The sequence below is a fragment of the Lathamus discolor genome, chromosome 3 (assembly GCF_037157495.1).
Source record: "Lathamus discolor isolate bLatDis1 chromosome 3, bLatDis1.hap1, whole genome shotgun sequence".
Classification (NCBI taxonomy): Eukaryota; Metazoa; Chordata; class Aves; order Psittaciformes; family Psittacidae; genus Lathamus; species Lathamus discolor.
The window spans coordinates 73,117,754-73,132,066 of record NC_088886.1 but is presented as its reverse complement, the minus strand read 5'-3'; the positions used below and the strand labels follow the sequence as shown (position 1 = coordinate 73,132,066).

The 14,313-nt window shown below is 56.1% G+C and overlaps 1 protein-coding gene across 1 annotated transcript; it reads left to right on the top strand.

The window, feature by feature from the left end:
• The first annotated feature begins 3,108 nt into the window (after positions 1-3,108).
• Positions 3,109-12,953, top strand: LSS (lanosterol synthase). The gene is made up of 22 exons (XM_065669774.1): positions 3,109-3,210; positions 3,290-3,467; positions 3,552-3,690; positions 3,771-3,879; positions 4,774-4,895; positions 5,122-5,218; positions 5,970-6,105; positions 6,274-6,382; positions 6,748-6,866; positions 7,582-7,679; positions 7,816-7,843; positions 8,417-8,473; positions 8,767-8,838; positions 9,324-9,374; positions 9,523-9,672; positions 10,013-10,109; positions 10,254-10,359; positions 10,876-10,941; positions 11,283-11,363; positions 11,809-11,979; positions 12,402-12,480; positions 12,686-12,953. The coding sequence occupies exons 1-22, from the start codon at positions 3,194-3,196 to the stop codon at positions 12,869-12,871; spliced, it is 2,268 nt and encodes a 755-aa protein (XP_065525846.1). The 5' UTR covers positions 3,109-3,193; the 3' UTR covers positions 12,872-12,953.
• The last annotated feature ends 1,360 nt before the right edge of the window (positions 12,954-14,313 follow it).

The following is a 14,313-nucleotide window of genomic DNA, read 5'->3' as shown; positions in this document are numbered from 1 at the left end:
CCAAACACATCAGCCAGAGAGGAGGTATGGGCTTCATTGAATGATGCCCAGAAGCAGAAACACCAGGACACATCTAGGGGGCTGTTCAGCCTGGAAATGAGAAGGCTGCGTGGAGACCTCAGAGCAGCTTCCAGTGTCTGAAGGGGGCTACAAGGATGCAAAGAGGGACTCGTCATCAGGGACTGCAGTGACAGGACAAGGGGTGATGGGTTCAAACTGAAACAGGGGAAGGTCAGGTTGGAGATAAGGAGGAAGCCCTTTACTCTGAAGGTGGCGAGGTAGTGGAATGGGTTGCCCAAGGAAGTTGTGAATGCCCCATCCCTGGCAGTGTTCAAGGCCAGGTTGGACACAGGGGCTTGGAGCACCCTGCTCTAGTGGAAGGTGTCCCTGCCCATGGCGGGGGTTGGAACTGGATGAGCTTTAAGGTCCCTTCCAACCCAAACCAGTCTGGGATTCTGTGATTTTATGATCTGGGACTTGGGCTGGTGCTTGTTGCAGGTATTGGAGGGAGACGATAGGCCCAATCTAGTGCCCTGCCCCAGAGGGACCCGCTGAGCCCTGCACAACCTCTGCCAGCCCTCAGCAAATGACGCCTCTGCCTCCACCTGAGGATGAGGAGGGATGGGGCAGGCTCCATTGGATGAACAGGGGGTCTTTTTTCCCCCCCCGCTGAACAGACTCATAAGGTTAAAATGGTGCCTCCTCTTGGGAGCCACAGGCAAAGGCACCTTTACATCCACCTTCATCTCCTAAATCCTGGGTTCTGGCTGACTGCCATTTCCCCCACTGTCCTCCCAGTACAACCGTGCACTAGGGCTGCAGAGGAGCAGCTCTGAGCCTCGCTGCTGGTCCCCCAGCTGCTGTCACCTTGGCAGGTTTTGTAACCCCTTAAGGAAACACTGAACAGTGCTACCACTACCACGAATCCTCTGGAGCTGGAAACACAGGGATGCTCTTACCTTGTCTGAAACATGGCCTTGAGCTAAAGTCAGTTCCTGCCTGGATTCAGCTGAGACAACAAGAGACTACTCTGGAGTTCATTAAAATGAGATAGGAATCATCAAATCTCCATCAAACCTGTGCTGAGAGAAGGCACTGCAGCATCAATCCAAGTGCCTCTAGCACCGCAGGCTTGCTGCTGGAGCAGGGTGCTGGAGGCTCACACCTTTTGCTGCATTTCCCAAGTTACCTTGACAGGGCCAGAGGAAACCATGGGGGTTTGTTTTATAGATGCTTTATACCATGTTTTGTAACATCCCTTTGGTCAGATCCCTTTTAACACAAACCATGGCTTTGAAGTACCTTTGCAATGTTGATTCTAGCAGCGTAACAACTCAGTTGTGAGCTGAGCCTCCCGTGCTGGACTGCAGTAAAAAGGGAGGAGTTGTGGTGATGGCTTTTAGGAGCTGGCAGCATCTCTTTCGCAGGGGAACACCTTCAGCTGCTAATGTTTCCAGCAAGAAGAGAGCCCACAGACAACAGGAACAGAGCCTTACTCTGTCAGCAGTGGACTAAGCATGTAAAAACTAGTCTGAGAGTAATGCCTGGGCAACAGAAGCTTGGCAGGTATTAGAAGTTTAATGACTAAAGTGGCATTTCTAAGACAGGCAGGTTTATAGGGACAGAGAAATACACCCAAGTGTTTCATCTTCCATCACTCCCTGCCTTTAGACAAGCATTACATAAATTACCTGGAGATTTTGGCATCCAGAAGGATTTGGAGCGACTTCTATGAAGCTCATGTCAGGGAGATCTACTATCACCACTTTTTCCCCTTAAACCAAAAGTAATCAGCAGGCTGCTAAGCCCCACATACAACACGCATGACAGTGAACTAGCTCCCTTTAGTCCATTTAAACAGCGATGGGAAGCAGCACAGCCCTCCCTAGCGAGGACTGGTGGTATAAGGTACAAGTCAAAGGTGACATCCCATGCCATGAGAATAACAGCTCTCCCCAGGAGGGCTCCAGCACCCTTAGGTGTTCTGTCAAACCCAGGGCTGAGCCTGTGTGTGTCCTAAGCCTAGTTTATAAAATTAATACCAAATTAGTTCTAGAATTCCCAACTAAAATTGCTGTATCCCCTCCAGATAACCGCTGAGGTTATGCAGGACACGAGTGCAAAACTGTGTGCCAGCAGAACTTGTAGTGTGTGAAGACAAGAAGTATTAATTCACAGGCACGTTTCTGTCCTGGGGTGCTGATGGGTGCCACATTTGGGAATAGCTCTTTTATCACTGGGCCCCCCCATGCTCCCTGACGCCCGCAGGGATGCACAGGCATGGAGATGGTCCCTGCCTCCAAGACCTTAGATCCAAGGCTGAACTTTGATCACAGGCCACGAAGCGTGGCTTTTCCACCTGAGCTTTCCACTGCCTTAGTGGCTTAGGCTGGTGTCGCTTCTGCAGCAGGAGGGAAGCCAGGTCACTGCCACCTCCTCGTGGACCTCTTGGGCTGCTGTCCCATGCCAGTGCCTGCAGGAGGGTGGCACCTGTGGCAGGGGTCACAGTGGGGATGCCTTACTCCCCCCAGGATGTGCCACGTGTCTCTCCTCCTGTAACCCCATGGTTACAGCACCCATAAAGCATAACAGACTGTTCTAGGGGTCTCACCCCTGCTTGCTGCACCCCTCCTCACCGGGTCACATCCAGTCTTTCATCTACCAGTACCCCCAAGCCCTTCTCCTCAGGGCTACTCTCAATCTCTCTATCCCCCAGCTTGCACTGACATTGCCCTAACCCAGGTACAGGACCCTGCACCTGGCCCCATTGAACCTCATGAGGTTCGCATGGTCCCAGTTCTTGCGCCTGTCCAAGTCCCTCTGGATGGCATCCCGTCCCTCCGGCCTGTCAGCTGCACGGCCCGAGGTGCTGCAAGAAGGGGGATGCCACAGGGAGGAGCGCAGCCACGGGGTGGGTACTGGAGCCGGGTGTGCAGCTGCAGCCACCGTGGCCAGGGGCAGCCGATGCCTGCGGAGCAGAACCGGGACCGGCGGCCTCAGGAGCTCGGGTCCCGCCCCCGCCTGACACCGGCCGAGGGGCGCGGCGTGGGGCGGTGCTTAGGGCCGGGGCGGCGCTGCCGGCGCGGCTCCGCGGCGCCGTTGGCTGCGGCCTGTGAGGCGATGTCAGCCCAGGGCGGTGCGGCCCCTGCGCCGCTCCTAGCCCCGGCGCGGCGGCGACGGGCACGCTGAGGCGATGGCGGTGGACGGCGGGTGGGTGCCGGCGCGGCGGAGGGCGGGCGGGCGGGCGGGCGGCGGGGCGCAGCGCGGCTCACGGTGCCTGTCTCCACAGGGCGGTGCGGCGGAGAGGCGGCCCGCGGCGTTCGGCCCCGGCCACGGCGCTGCCCGACTGGAGGCTGCGGTGCGAGGGCGGCCGGCAGCGCTGGCACTACCTGGGCGACGGCGATGGGGACGGCGGCGAGCGGCGGGCGCAGACGCTGCTGGAGGAGCACAGCCTCGGGCTGGACACGGTGCGGGGCTGGGGCGGGACCGGGCGGCAGAGCCCCGGCCGAGGGGCACCCCCGGCTCAGGCGCTGTCTCTCTCCCCCACGCAGGTTGAGGCGCTGACGGCCTCTCCGGTGGCCGGCACGGCCCGGGAGGCTGCCCGCAAGGGGATGCGGTTCTACGCCGCTCTGCAGGCTGAGGACGGGCACTGGGCCGGTGACTACGGCGGTCCCCTCTTCCTGCTGCCAGGTGAGCCGCGGAGGGCGCCTCCGCTGAGAGGGGCGAGCGAACGCGTTCGGGTTGATGCCAGAGCCCGTCTGATCTTCTAGGTCTGCTCATAACGTGTCACACTGCCAAGATCCAGCTGCCGGACGGCGTTCGGAAGGAGATGGTGCGGTACCTGCGCTCCGTGCAGCTCCCGGACGGAGGCTGGGGCTTGTGAGTAGCAGAGATGGTACTTTAGGTGGTGGCACCAACGAGGTCCAGCACTTCGAGCTGCTGTCAAATCTGCCCAGGCGGGGGGAGCAGGACTCTGCAACAGTGATACCTCTGCGGGCTGGACTTGCTTGTGTAGCACTCCAGGTACCTTTTGTCACAGAGGTGGCAGGAGCAGCGAGCCTGGCTGCATCTCCTCTATGGCACTGTATCCCAAAGCATCGTGCATCTCACAGCACCTGTGGCCCCCAACACAAGTGGGAGCTGTTAGAGCAAGTCCAGAGGAGGCGACAGAGATGTAAGGGCTGGAGCAGCTCTGCTCTGGAGCCAGGCTGAGAGAGCTGGGCTGGGTCAGCCTGGAGAAGAGAAGGTTCCTTAAGAGGACATCTTAGAGCAGCTCCAGTGCCTAAAGGGGCTCCAGGAAACCTGGAGAGGGGCTTTGGACAAGGGCCTGTAGGGACAGGCCAAGGGGAATGGCTTTAACCTGCCAGAATAGGGGAGACTGAGATGAGCTCTTAGGCAGAAGCTCTCCCCTGTGAGGGTGCTGAGGCGCTGGCACAGGGTGCCCAGAGAAGCTGTGGCTGCCCCATCCCTGGCAGTGTTCAAGGCCAGGTTGGACACAGGGGCTTGGAGCACCCTGCTGCAGTGGAAGGTGTCCCTGCCTGTGGCAGGGGTTGGGACTGGATGGCTTTAAGGTCCCTTCCAAGCCAAACCACTCTGTGTGTAACAGGGTAGTGCAGAGCAGTGTTTCTTCCTGCGTTAGGTGGGTGTCCCCTTTCCCACAGTCACTGCTGGCATTCCACTTCACCCTGACAAAGACAGCCCTGTGCAGTGTTTTGTTCCTGGCTAATACCATAGCTGGCTAATGGCTGTGCTGTCTCTGTGTGTGTGTGACAGGCATGTGGAAGACAAATCAACAGTGTTCGGCACAACACTCAACTACGTAGCCCTGAGGATCCTGGGGGTCGGACCAGATGACCCTGACATTGTGCGGGCCCGTGTCAACCTGCACAGCAAAGGTCAGCTGCTGTGTGCCAGCACTGCTGGGGAGAGAGGTCTGTCTGGACCTGAGGGCTCTATGGGACATGGGGGCTTCCAGGTAACAGGGAAACTGCTGCTCTTGCTTGCCCTTGATGGCATCTGCATTTGCAGTTAACCTGGGGAGAAGTGGAGCCTGTGCTGCGGAAGCAAGCAGGCAGCTGGCATGGTTGCATTAACCCTGTAAGCTGGTACCTGTCTCTGCAGGAGGTGCTGTGGGAATCCCTTCCTGGGGGAAGTTTTGGCTGGCTGTCCTGAACGTTTACAGCTGGGAGGGAATGAACACGCTTCTCCCAGAGATGTGGTATGTGCCCCCTTCAGTGTGGAGGTAGGGGGTGTTGTCAGTCCTGCCTCCTGCCTCCACCCACAGCTATCCCATGGAAATGGTGCTTGCTGGGATAGCTCCAGATATGGCCTGGAAGACTATAGCAACAAGGCCAGCCAGTGGGTGAACAGGACTGAACAATGCCCTGAGGGAGATGCCAGAGCTTTTCCTATGTAGTCCTATTACATCTGTGTGCTCCCTGCCTGCCACCAGTAGCTTCTGCTCTTGTGGCCAGCCAGAACTGGGTCCTAGCATGACAGGACAACCACATGTAAGGCTGCCAGCTCTAACCTTCACTCGTACCCTTCTTGACTACTCAGAGGGCCTCTGGGTGTCAGAGAGGGCAAGTATGACATTTTCCCTGTGCGAAAGCAGAGGCTGCACAGTACCAAGGGCTGCTGGTGCTCTGTCTGCCTTCAGAGTCATGTGGGGAAGAGAAGAGGGCCCTGAACTGACTCTCTAAGCTTGGGACCCTCCCTACCCTTTATATACTGGGCCAGGAGCAGTGCCTGCTGGCCCTAGACAGAGGGAGCATCCCTGGTGGGGAGGATCAGAGCAGTGCCAGGCAGTGTGGATATTCCCTTCTTTTCTCCGGCAGCTGTACCAGCTGGAACAGGGAACAGGGAAAGGCTTGCCCTTCTCCAGGCATCCCCCTCTCAGCACATTGTTTCTCCATGCTGCCCTTGGCCCTCCTTGTTCCTCACAATAGCACCTTCTCTGTTGCAAACAGGCTGCTTCCTACGTGGTTCCCAGCCCACCCGTCCCGGCTCTGGTGCCACTGCCGCCAGGTTTACCTGCCCATGAGCTACTGTTACGCCAAACGTCTGTCAGCAGAAGAGGATGAGCTCATACGGAGCTTGCGGCAGGTCAGGAGCTCTCCAGTGAGGTTAAGTGGCTCCCTGTCCCTCTGGCTTGTGCAATGACAGCTCCCATACCCACACTGTCCCCATGTCCAGGCAAGGGATCCAAATTCCAGCAGTCAGCTGCCTCTGGGTGCTTGCTCCCAGGCTGATGCCCTTTGTTGTCTCGTGCAGGAGCTGTACGTGCAGGACTACGCCAGCATAGACTGGCCAGCGCAGAGGAACAACGTGGCTGCCTGTGATGTGTACACCCCGCACAGCTGGCTGCTGGGGGTTGCCTATGGTGAGTGGGGTGTTGGCTGGGGCAAAAGGGCTGCGCTATCGGCTGGGTTTAAACCATGGCACCAAGTGAGCTGGTGGTGGTGGAACCACGAGGGCTGCTTTGGACCATGAGTGTTCTTTAGGGTCGACTGCGAGCTATGCCTGGAGCTGGCATAGAGAGAGACATGGATTGTGTGATCCATGGGCTCCTCCCTCCACGAGACCAGCAGGGCCTTGTGCCCACGTCCTTGGGTTACTGTGGGGAAGAGCAGTTCCCATGCTTTCCTTCCCTGGTCACCATGAGAGCAGCAGTGCAGCCTGCCACAGAACGTGGGCCTGGCCGCATGGGCTAAGTCTTTCATTGCATATCTCTTTCTTCTCCTGTAGCCATCATGAATGTGTACGAAGCCCACCACAGCACTCACCTGCGGCAGAGAGCTGTCACAGAGCTGTATGACCACATCAAGGCTGATGACAGATTCACCAAGTGCATCAGCATTGGGCCGGTAGGACACGTGCTTTAAAGATCTTGCCTTTTGCTATTTAAGGACCAGTTTGTGACCCACCCCAGCCCTCTGCAATTGTGGCATGTAACCATAATCACCAGATCCGTCTCTGGATGCTGGAGAGGGGCTCTTCATCAGGGACTGGAGCAATAGGACAAGGGGTGATGGGTTCAAACTGAAACAGGGGAAGGTCAGGTTGGAGATAAGGCAGAAGCTCTTCCCTGTGAGGGTGCTGAGGCGCTGGCACAGGGTGCCCAGAGAAGCTGTGGCTGCCCCATCCCTGGCAGTGTTCAAGGCCAGGTTGGACACAGGGGCTTGGAGCACCCTGCTCTAGTGGAAGGTGTCCCTGCCCGTGGCAGGGGTTGGAACTGGGTGAGCTTTAAGGTCCCTTCCAACCCAGACCAGGCTGGGATTCTATGATCTTGCTCAGGCACAGCTCCTGCTGCTCCTATTGCTCAAGAGCTTAATACTAACAGGACATGGGATAGCTGTGGTGCTGGTGAGGGGTGCCACTCCTTGTGGTCCAGGGAAACAATCTGAGGAGAAGCTCTGGAGAAATCTTGTGGCACCTACCTCACTAACTCAGCCACAGATGGAGCGGTTGGGATCAAGCCTGGGCACACCTCTAGATGGCTTTGTGCTGGGTGGGAGGGATTTAAGTCTGTGTTGCTGGAAGAAGCTGTATCCAGAGCAGTGACAGTGCTGCTCTCAACAGATTTCAAAGACGATCAACATGCTGGTTCGCTGGTTTGTGGATGGGAAGAACTCCCCAGCTTTCCAAGAGCATGTTTCCAGGATCCCTGACTATCTCTGGTAAGGGCTGAGTGTGGCTTACCTGGCACAGCTCTGGGCTCTGGTCCCTGCAGAGCAGGCACACCGTGCCTCCCAGCCTGCTTTCTGGTGCTCTTGTTGTGCCTGTGCTGCAGCACCGTGCTCTCTCCTCCTACAGGCTGGGCCTCGATGGCATGAAGATGCAGGTGAAGTGCTGTAGGAGTTCAGCTGTGACTCAGAGGGACCCTGTCATGCTGGGAGAGCCCATGGAATAATGGGATAGCTTATTCACCCTGTGCCCGAGCTCCTGCCACTTGCCTTTGGTGCCTGGTGGCTTTGTCTCACTGCCACCTCCCCTGGCTGTGCTAGAAGTGAACAGTGTCCTGCTAGTTTGCCTCTCTGTGGCTGTGAGCTGAGGGGACAGCTCTAGGCCTCCATCCCCTTCATCCCCACAGGTCCTGGGAGAAGGGAGGAGAAAGACGGGCTCCTAATACTGCATGAGGACTCAGCGGTGCTTCTCTCGTGGCTGTTGTGTCCCTGTACCACCTCTCCTGTCACAGCTGCTGTCTCATTTCCTAGTTCATTGCTGTTCCTGAGCTGCTGCATCTGTCCCCTCTATGCCAGCATGTCAGCCAAGATGTTGGGTGACACAAAACTGAGACATAGGGTGGAGGGAGCTAGGGGGCTAATGCAGGAGGGATGTGCTGCCCCACAGACCCCACACCTCGGCCAGGCTGTTGTCAGGACCTGCTCCTCACCATCTGCTTTCTCTCTTCCAGGGCACAAATGGATCCCAGCTCTGGGACACTGCCTTTGCCATCCAGGCCTTCTTGGAGGTAATGCTTTTTGGAGGGTATGATGTGATTGCTGTGGTAAGCCCCAGAGCTGGTCATGCAAACACCTTAGTGATGCCAGCAACAGTCGTTGGCTCAGTTCTCCTTGTAGGGGTTTTAATGGAAACAGTAAATAAGGTATGAAAGCAAATCTACAGAAAGGGCTACATGAAAGGCATTAATTAATGGCCCCTAGACCAGCAGGTCAGCAAGGTCCCAGCATGTATTTGTCTTGAGGGACACATTTGGCAGCCACAGCTCCTTGCTGAGTGCTGACTGTGAACCTCTGTTTGCAGGCAGAAGGCCAGAAGATGTCTGAATTCACATCCTGCCTCCAAAATGCCCATGAATTCCTCCGGTTCACCCAGGTGAGCAGACCCAGTTGGTGTTCCTCACACGCTGTGCAGACTTGGTTGCTGCTCAGAGCCCTACTGGATGTCTCTGTTGCCTTCTCAAGAGCTCTTCTGAAGGGGTGGACTAGCAAAGTCCTAGGACAGCCTCCTCCTTTCACTCCGTGTTACTGGGAGAGGGCCCAGGGATGTTTGGGTTGGCTGCCTGGACTAAGGCTGGAAAACTGAGAGTTTGGGCTTATTTGTCCTTCATCCTGTCCGGTGCTCACACATTTGAGGCACCTTTCTAGGAACCCTAGACTGTGTAAGCCGCAGCTCCTGCTGCCAGGCCAGTAGCTCATGGTGGGCGTCACCATCACCGGCAGCTTGGTGCAGATGCAGTCACAGGGCTTGCTCATAGTGCCACCAGTGGGAGCACTGAAAGGAGATGGGTCCTTGACAGGAAAGCACCCAAAAAGGGGACTTCAGCAACACTTCTCTCACTTGTTCCTTGCCTTCTGCAGATCCCAGAGAACCCACCCGACTACCAGAAATACTATCGCCATATGAACAAGGTATGCTGTCTGCAACTGGCCTCTGAAGGACACACAAACAGGGCAGGGATTTGGGCAGAGGGGATGGGAATGAGGGGCAGCACCTCCTCCCTTACAAGAACAGAACAGGTCAGAGCAAGGTGCTGCAGCTCTCCTGTCCCCTTTCCAGGGTGGCTTCCCCTTCAGCACCCGAGACTGTGGCTGGATTGTGGCAGACTGCACAGCAGAGGGGCTGAAGTCAGTAATGCTTCTGCAGAAGAAGTGCCCCTTCATAGCCAAGCCTATCCCCCCTGAGCGCCTCTTTGATGCTGTGAATGTGGTAAGTGCTCCAAAAATTAGGGCCAAGAGGAATGTGGGCAGCAGCTAAACCAAGCTAAAATCAAGGCCTGATGAGTTGTTAGATCTGGTATTACTTAGCCTGTACAAGGCCTGTGGCCTGCTGTGGGAACACGATTATATACTGTGATACAGAGCTACATATGCAACATAATGTAATGTGTTGGTCCAGACCGTCAGTGTCAGATGTCAGTGTAGTTTGGGACCTGAGTTGTCTGCCCACCCCATGGACTTGAGGGTCTGACTTTGTCCTTACACCTGGTTTGGGGTGGTGGCACTGCCTGTGAGCCAGTCCCAACCCTTCTCTCTTCCTGTCTGGGCAGTTGCTGAGCATGAGGAACTCGGACGGAGGCTTTGCCACATATGAAACCAAGCGAGGAGGCCACTTACTGGAGCTGCTGAACCCCTCAGAGGTCTTTGGTAAGGGGAGCTGCGTGGGGCTGGTCATCCTGTGCACTGCAAATAGACACAGTGGCCTGGCCTTGCTGTGCCCAGTGCATGCCTGGCTTTGCCCCAGGACCCTCTGTGGGATAGTGTGGGGTAACTGATACCCTTCACCTTCAGGTGACATCATGATTGACTACACCTATGTGGAGTGTACATCTGCTGTCATGCAGGCACTGAAACACTTCCATGATGAGTTCCCTGAGCACAGAGCTCCAGAGATTAGGTGAGACACTGAAGATGAGAGCTGGGTAGGGGAGAAGACAGGCTGCAATGTCCCATGCTGCCTGCTGTGGCCTCTGTTGGCACAGCCCCTGCAGAGCCCTGTCAAGAGTCTTGCCTGGATCTCTTCACTGGCATGGAGCAGCCCCTGGGGTGGCCACTGGTATCTGCACAGCTGGGATGCTGGTGACTTCTCTAAGCCAGAGCCACTCACAAGCAGCCTCTTAAGCCTGTTTGGGATCAGGCTGGGGGAAATTGGTAGATATCTGCCTCCCTCTTGACTTAGCACTTGCCTTGATCTTGCAGCCAGCTGTAGGCTGTGTCCTCTGCTTGCTTGCTGGCATGAAGCACCCAGCTGGTGCTTGATTTGACTCTTAGATCCTGAACAGTGTAGCTGCCTGTCTGCATGCTCTTGCCTCTTGAGCGTTATAACAATGGGGCCCATCAAAGCCTTAGAGGAACTGATGGATGCTCCTGATGAAGCAACTGCTTCTGAAATGGGTATCTTTTTCCTGACCAGAGACACTCTGAAGAAGGGCCTGGACTTCTGTCGCAGGAAGCAGCGAGCTGATGGGTCATGGGAAGGGTAAGCAGTGTTCCCTGGCTGCCCCAGTGTGAGAGGGACCAAGAGGACAAGCATTCCTGGCTGGCAGGATCTGTGGGAAGGGCAAATGGGGCCAAGTAGGTTCCTTGTGCACTGCACAAGATGCAGACAACCCCTGAGGACAAGGGTGGCTCCAGCTTCTCTGGTCCCAGAGTGTTTGATGAGGACTGATGAGTGAGCTGGGAGCAGGGGGTGGTGGGACTGGGCATGGCTGTGTCATAGGGGAAGGCACAGGCAGCTTTATGCCTGGCTGTGCCTGTGCTGTGAACACCTCGACCTGAAGCCCTGCACCCCTGACAGTGCCTCTCTCCCTTTCCTTCTAGGAGCTGGGGGGTTTGTTTCACCTACGGCACCTGGTTTGGGCTGGAGGCATTTGCCAGTATGCAGCACACATATCATGATGGGTGAGAAGTCTCGTTCCCCTGCCTCTGCCTACCTCTAGGGCTGGCGCAGGACACCATGGCGGGGCTGGGTGGGTGCCCTGGCTGTGCATAGGCTCTCCTGCTCCTCCCAGATCCTGTGCCTGTGATATGAGGCATTGGAACAGGCTGCCCAGGGCAGGGCTGCAGTCACCATCCCTGCAAGTGCTCACACACCGTGGAGACGAGGCCTCGGTGCCATGGGTCAGTGGTGGCCTTGGCAGGGCTGGGGAACAGTTGGACTTGATGAGCTTAAAGGCCTTTTCCAACCTGGTTGATTCTGATTCTATGCTATGACCAGGGCACTCACTGGGCCTAACTCTTGGGGCAGCCCCAGCCATGGGCAGAGCACAGCTCCTGTTTGCAGCTGGGACATAGGCGTGCAAACATTCCCTGTCCCCAGCTCTGATTCTCTGCCCCATCCTCACAGGGCTGCATGCCGAGAGGTGGCCCAGGCCTGCCAGTTCCTCCTCTCCAAGCAGATGGCAGATGGCGGGTGGGGAGAGGACTTTGAGTCGTGCGAGCAGCGCACCTATGTGCAGAGTGCCGAGTCGCAGATCCACAACACGTGTTGGGCCCTGCTGGGGCTCATGGCTGTCAGGTAGGAGCAACCCTCATGGGTGATCGGTGGGAAATGCAGGCTCAGGTAGGTGCAGCTGCCTGGCTGGTGTGGGCAATGCACCCAACCATGTTTGTGATCTTGTCGTCACATCAAGGGACTGGTCTGCACAGTGCTCCACTGACACTGGGGCTCATAATGCTGGGCATGGGAGAGACAGTGCAAAGCAAAGGTCTAAATCTCAGTCACAGGCCTCCAGCCTGGGCAAATGTTGCTGTATTCATGGTACCTGGTGTGCTATGGTTGTGAGGGGCTGACCCAAAGAACTTGGCATGCTTGGGACCGGCTCAGGGCAGCCTGGAGGTGGTTGAGTTCCCCAGGTACATGGATGGTTAAGTTCTCCAAACACATGGGTTTGCAGATGGTTTGATAAAGAGTGTTCACATCTCCCTCATGCTTTGCAGGTACCCTGATATTGACGTGCTGGAAAGGGGCATCAAACTCCTGATTGACAAGCAGCTGCCCAGCGGGGACTGGCCTCAGGTACATCTTCCCTCTGGTCTTTCCAGGGGGTTCCCAGATGTCCTGGGCATTGTGCAGCCATTGCAAATGGTGTGCTTTCCCTTACCTGGAAGGGAGGCCCTGTGTGGCTTTTAGTGGGGGACTTCAGGAAGGCAATGAGCTCAATGCCACATCTTGGACACACTGTGGTCCCCTGTGACCCCCTTGATCTCTGTCTCTCTCTTAGGAGAATATTGCTGGTGTATTCAACAAGTCGTGTGCCATCAGTTACACCGCGTACTGCAACGTCTTCCCCATCTGGACACTGGGCCGTTTCTGCCGGCTGCATCCCAACAGCCCTCTTGCTGGGAAGCTGCGCTCTGGATACTTGGATGGGACAGGGGAGACCGTGCCAGAGGCTTTGTCTGCTTGAGCCTGGGCCATCATACATGCCATGGCCTCTGACTTGTCCCAGATACCAGCTGCTGCATGGGGCCACAGGGGTGTTTGCTGCATAGGGTATCTTGGTGCTGATCTTCACCATGTGGGCTGCTGCTCTGCCATGGAGGAGTGCTGCTGAGCCTCCTTCTGTTGAACCTCCTTCAAAAATACACTTTTAAAGGGTTTTCCCAGGTACATCCTCACTCACGGGACAGGGAGTGAAGTGCCTTTTCCAGACCAGTTTGGTGATCTCAGAAGAGAAAGGTGCCAAGCTGTGTTCTATTACATATCTAGACAGACTCTCTCATGCTCATGAGAGAGATGCCCATAGCATCCCCTTTGCCCAGGGTAGGGTGTTGGAACTGGATGGTCTTAAGCTCGTTTCCAACTGAAACCATTCTATGATTCTATATTGGGTAGAACAAGGGTGCCTTTATCTTCCCCTCGTGCTGTCCAGGTTGGCTGTCTGCAGCAAGAGGATTGGGGGCCTCCCATGTGCCCAGCATCATGGTGGGGTGCACTGCACAGTCCCTGCTGAGCTGGCCTCTGTGCTGTGGGGGCCAGCAATTGCCCTTGAAGTGCTCTCTGCTCTGGAGCCTGTGCTGGGAGGGGAAAGGCACCTATCCTATCCTCCCTCAGACAGATAGAAAAGAGGAGTGCTTCCCTCGGTTTTCTCACTGGTGGAACCTGGTTTCCCAGCACCTCACTAGTGAAGTCACCACCATCCTTCCCACTTTGAAAAGAGGGAATCTGAAGCAGAAAGCACTGAGGTGATGAGTGTCAGGGCAAAGCCTTCAGCCAGCCCCAGTGCAGCAGGTGCCTCTGTTCAGGCTGTGGTACAATTGGGCATTCACTTTGTTGTCAGGAGCTGGAAGTCACGTTGACTGACAGGTTAATAAATTGCTAAAGGTGTTGCAAAGGGAACTCAACTGTGTGTTGGGCTCCTCATTGTCTGCCCCAGTCCGTGTGTCTCAAGGAGAGGGGAGTATGTACAGTGTAACCTGGCTTGGATCACCTCTCCCCAGTGGTATGGGCACCATCTCCATCAACACACAAGCCACGCTTGGAGCCTGTGCCTTCTTTGCCCTCTTCCAGTGCCCTTGGCCCTGAAAAGTATAACCAAGGAAGCACTGGGCTAAAAGGGAATGATCAATTCCCTCCACCTGCAGCTTATACTCATGAAATAAGCCCGATGTGCTGGTGCCTGCATGCTCCAGGACTTGCTGCCCACCAGCAGCCCCAGTCCAGCTTTGCAAAGCTGTTCTCCAGCCAGCGCACCTCTGCTGCTGCATGGGGTGTCCTGGTTCAGCAGTAGCAGTCATTTTCCTCCTTAGTAGCTGGTGCAGTGCCGTGGTTTTGACTTTCAGCCTGGGAACAACACTGATAACACCGATGGTTTTAGTTGTTGCCAAGTAATGTTTACTCTGACCAAGG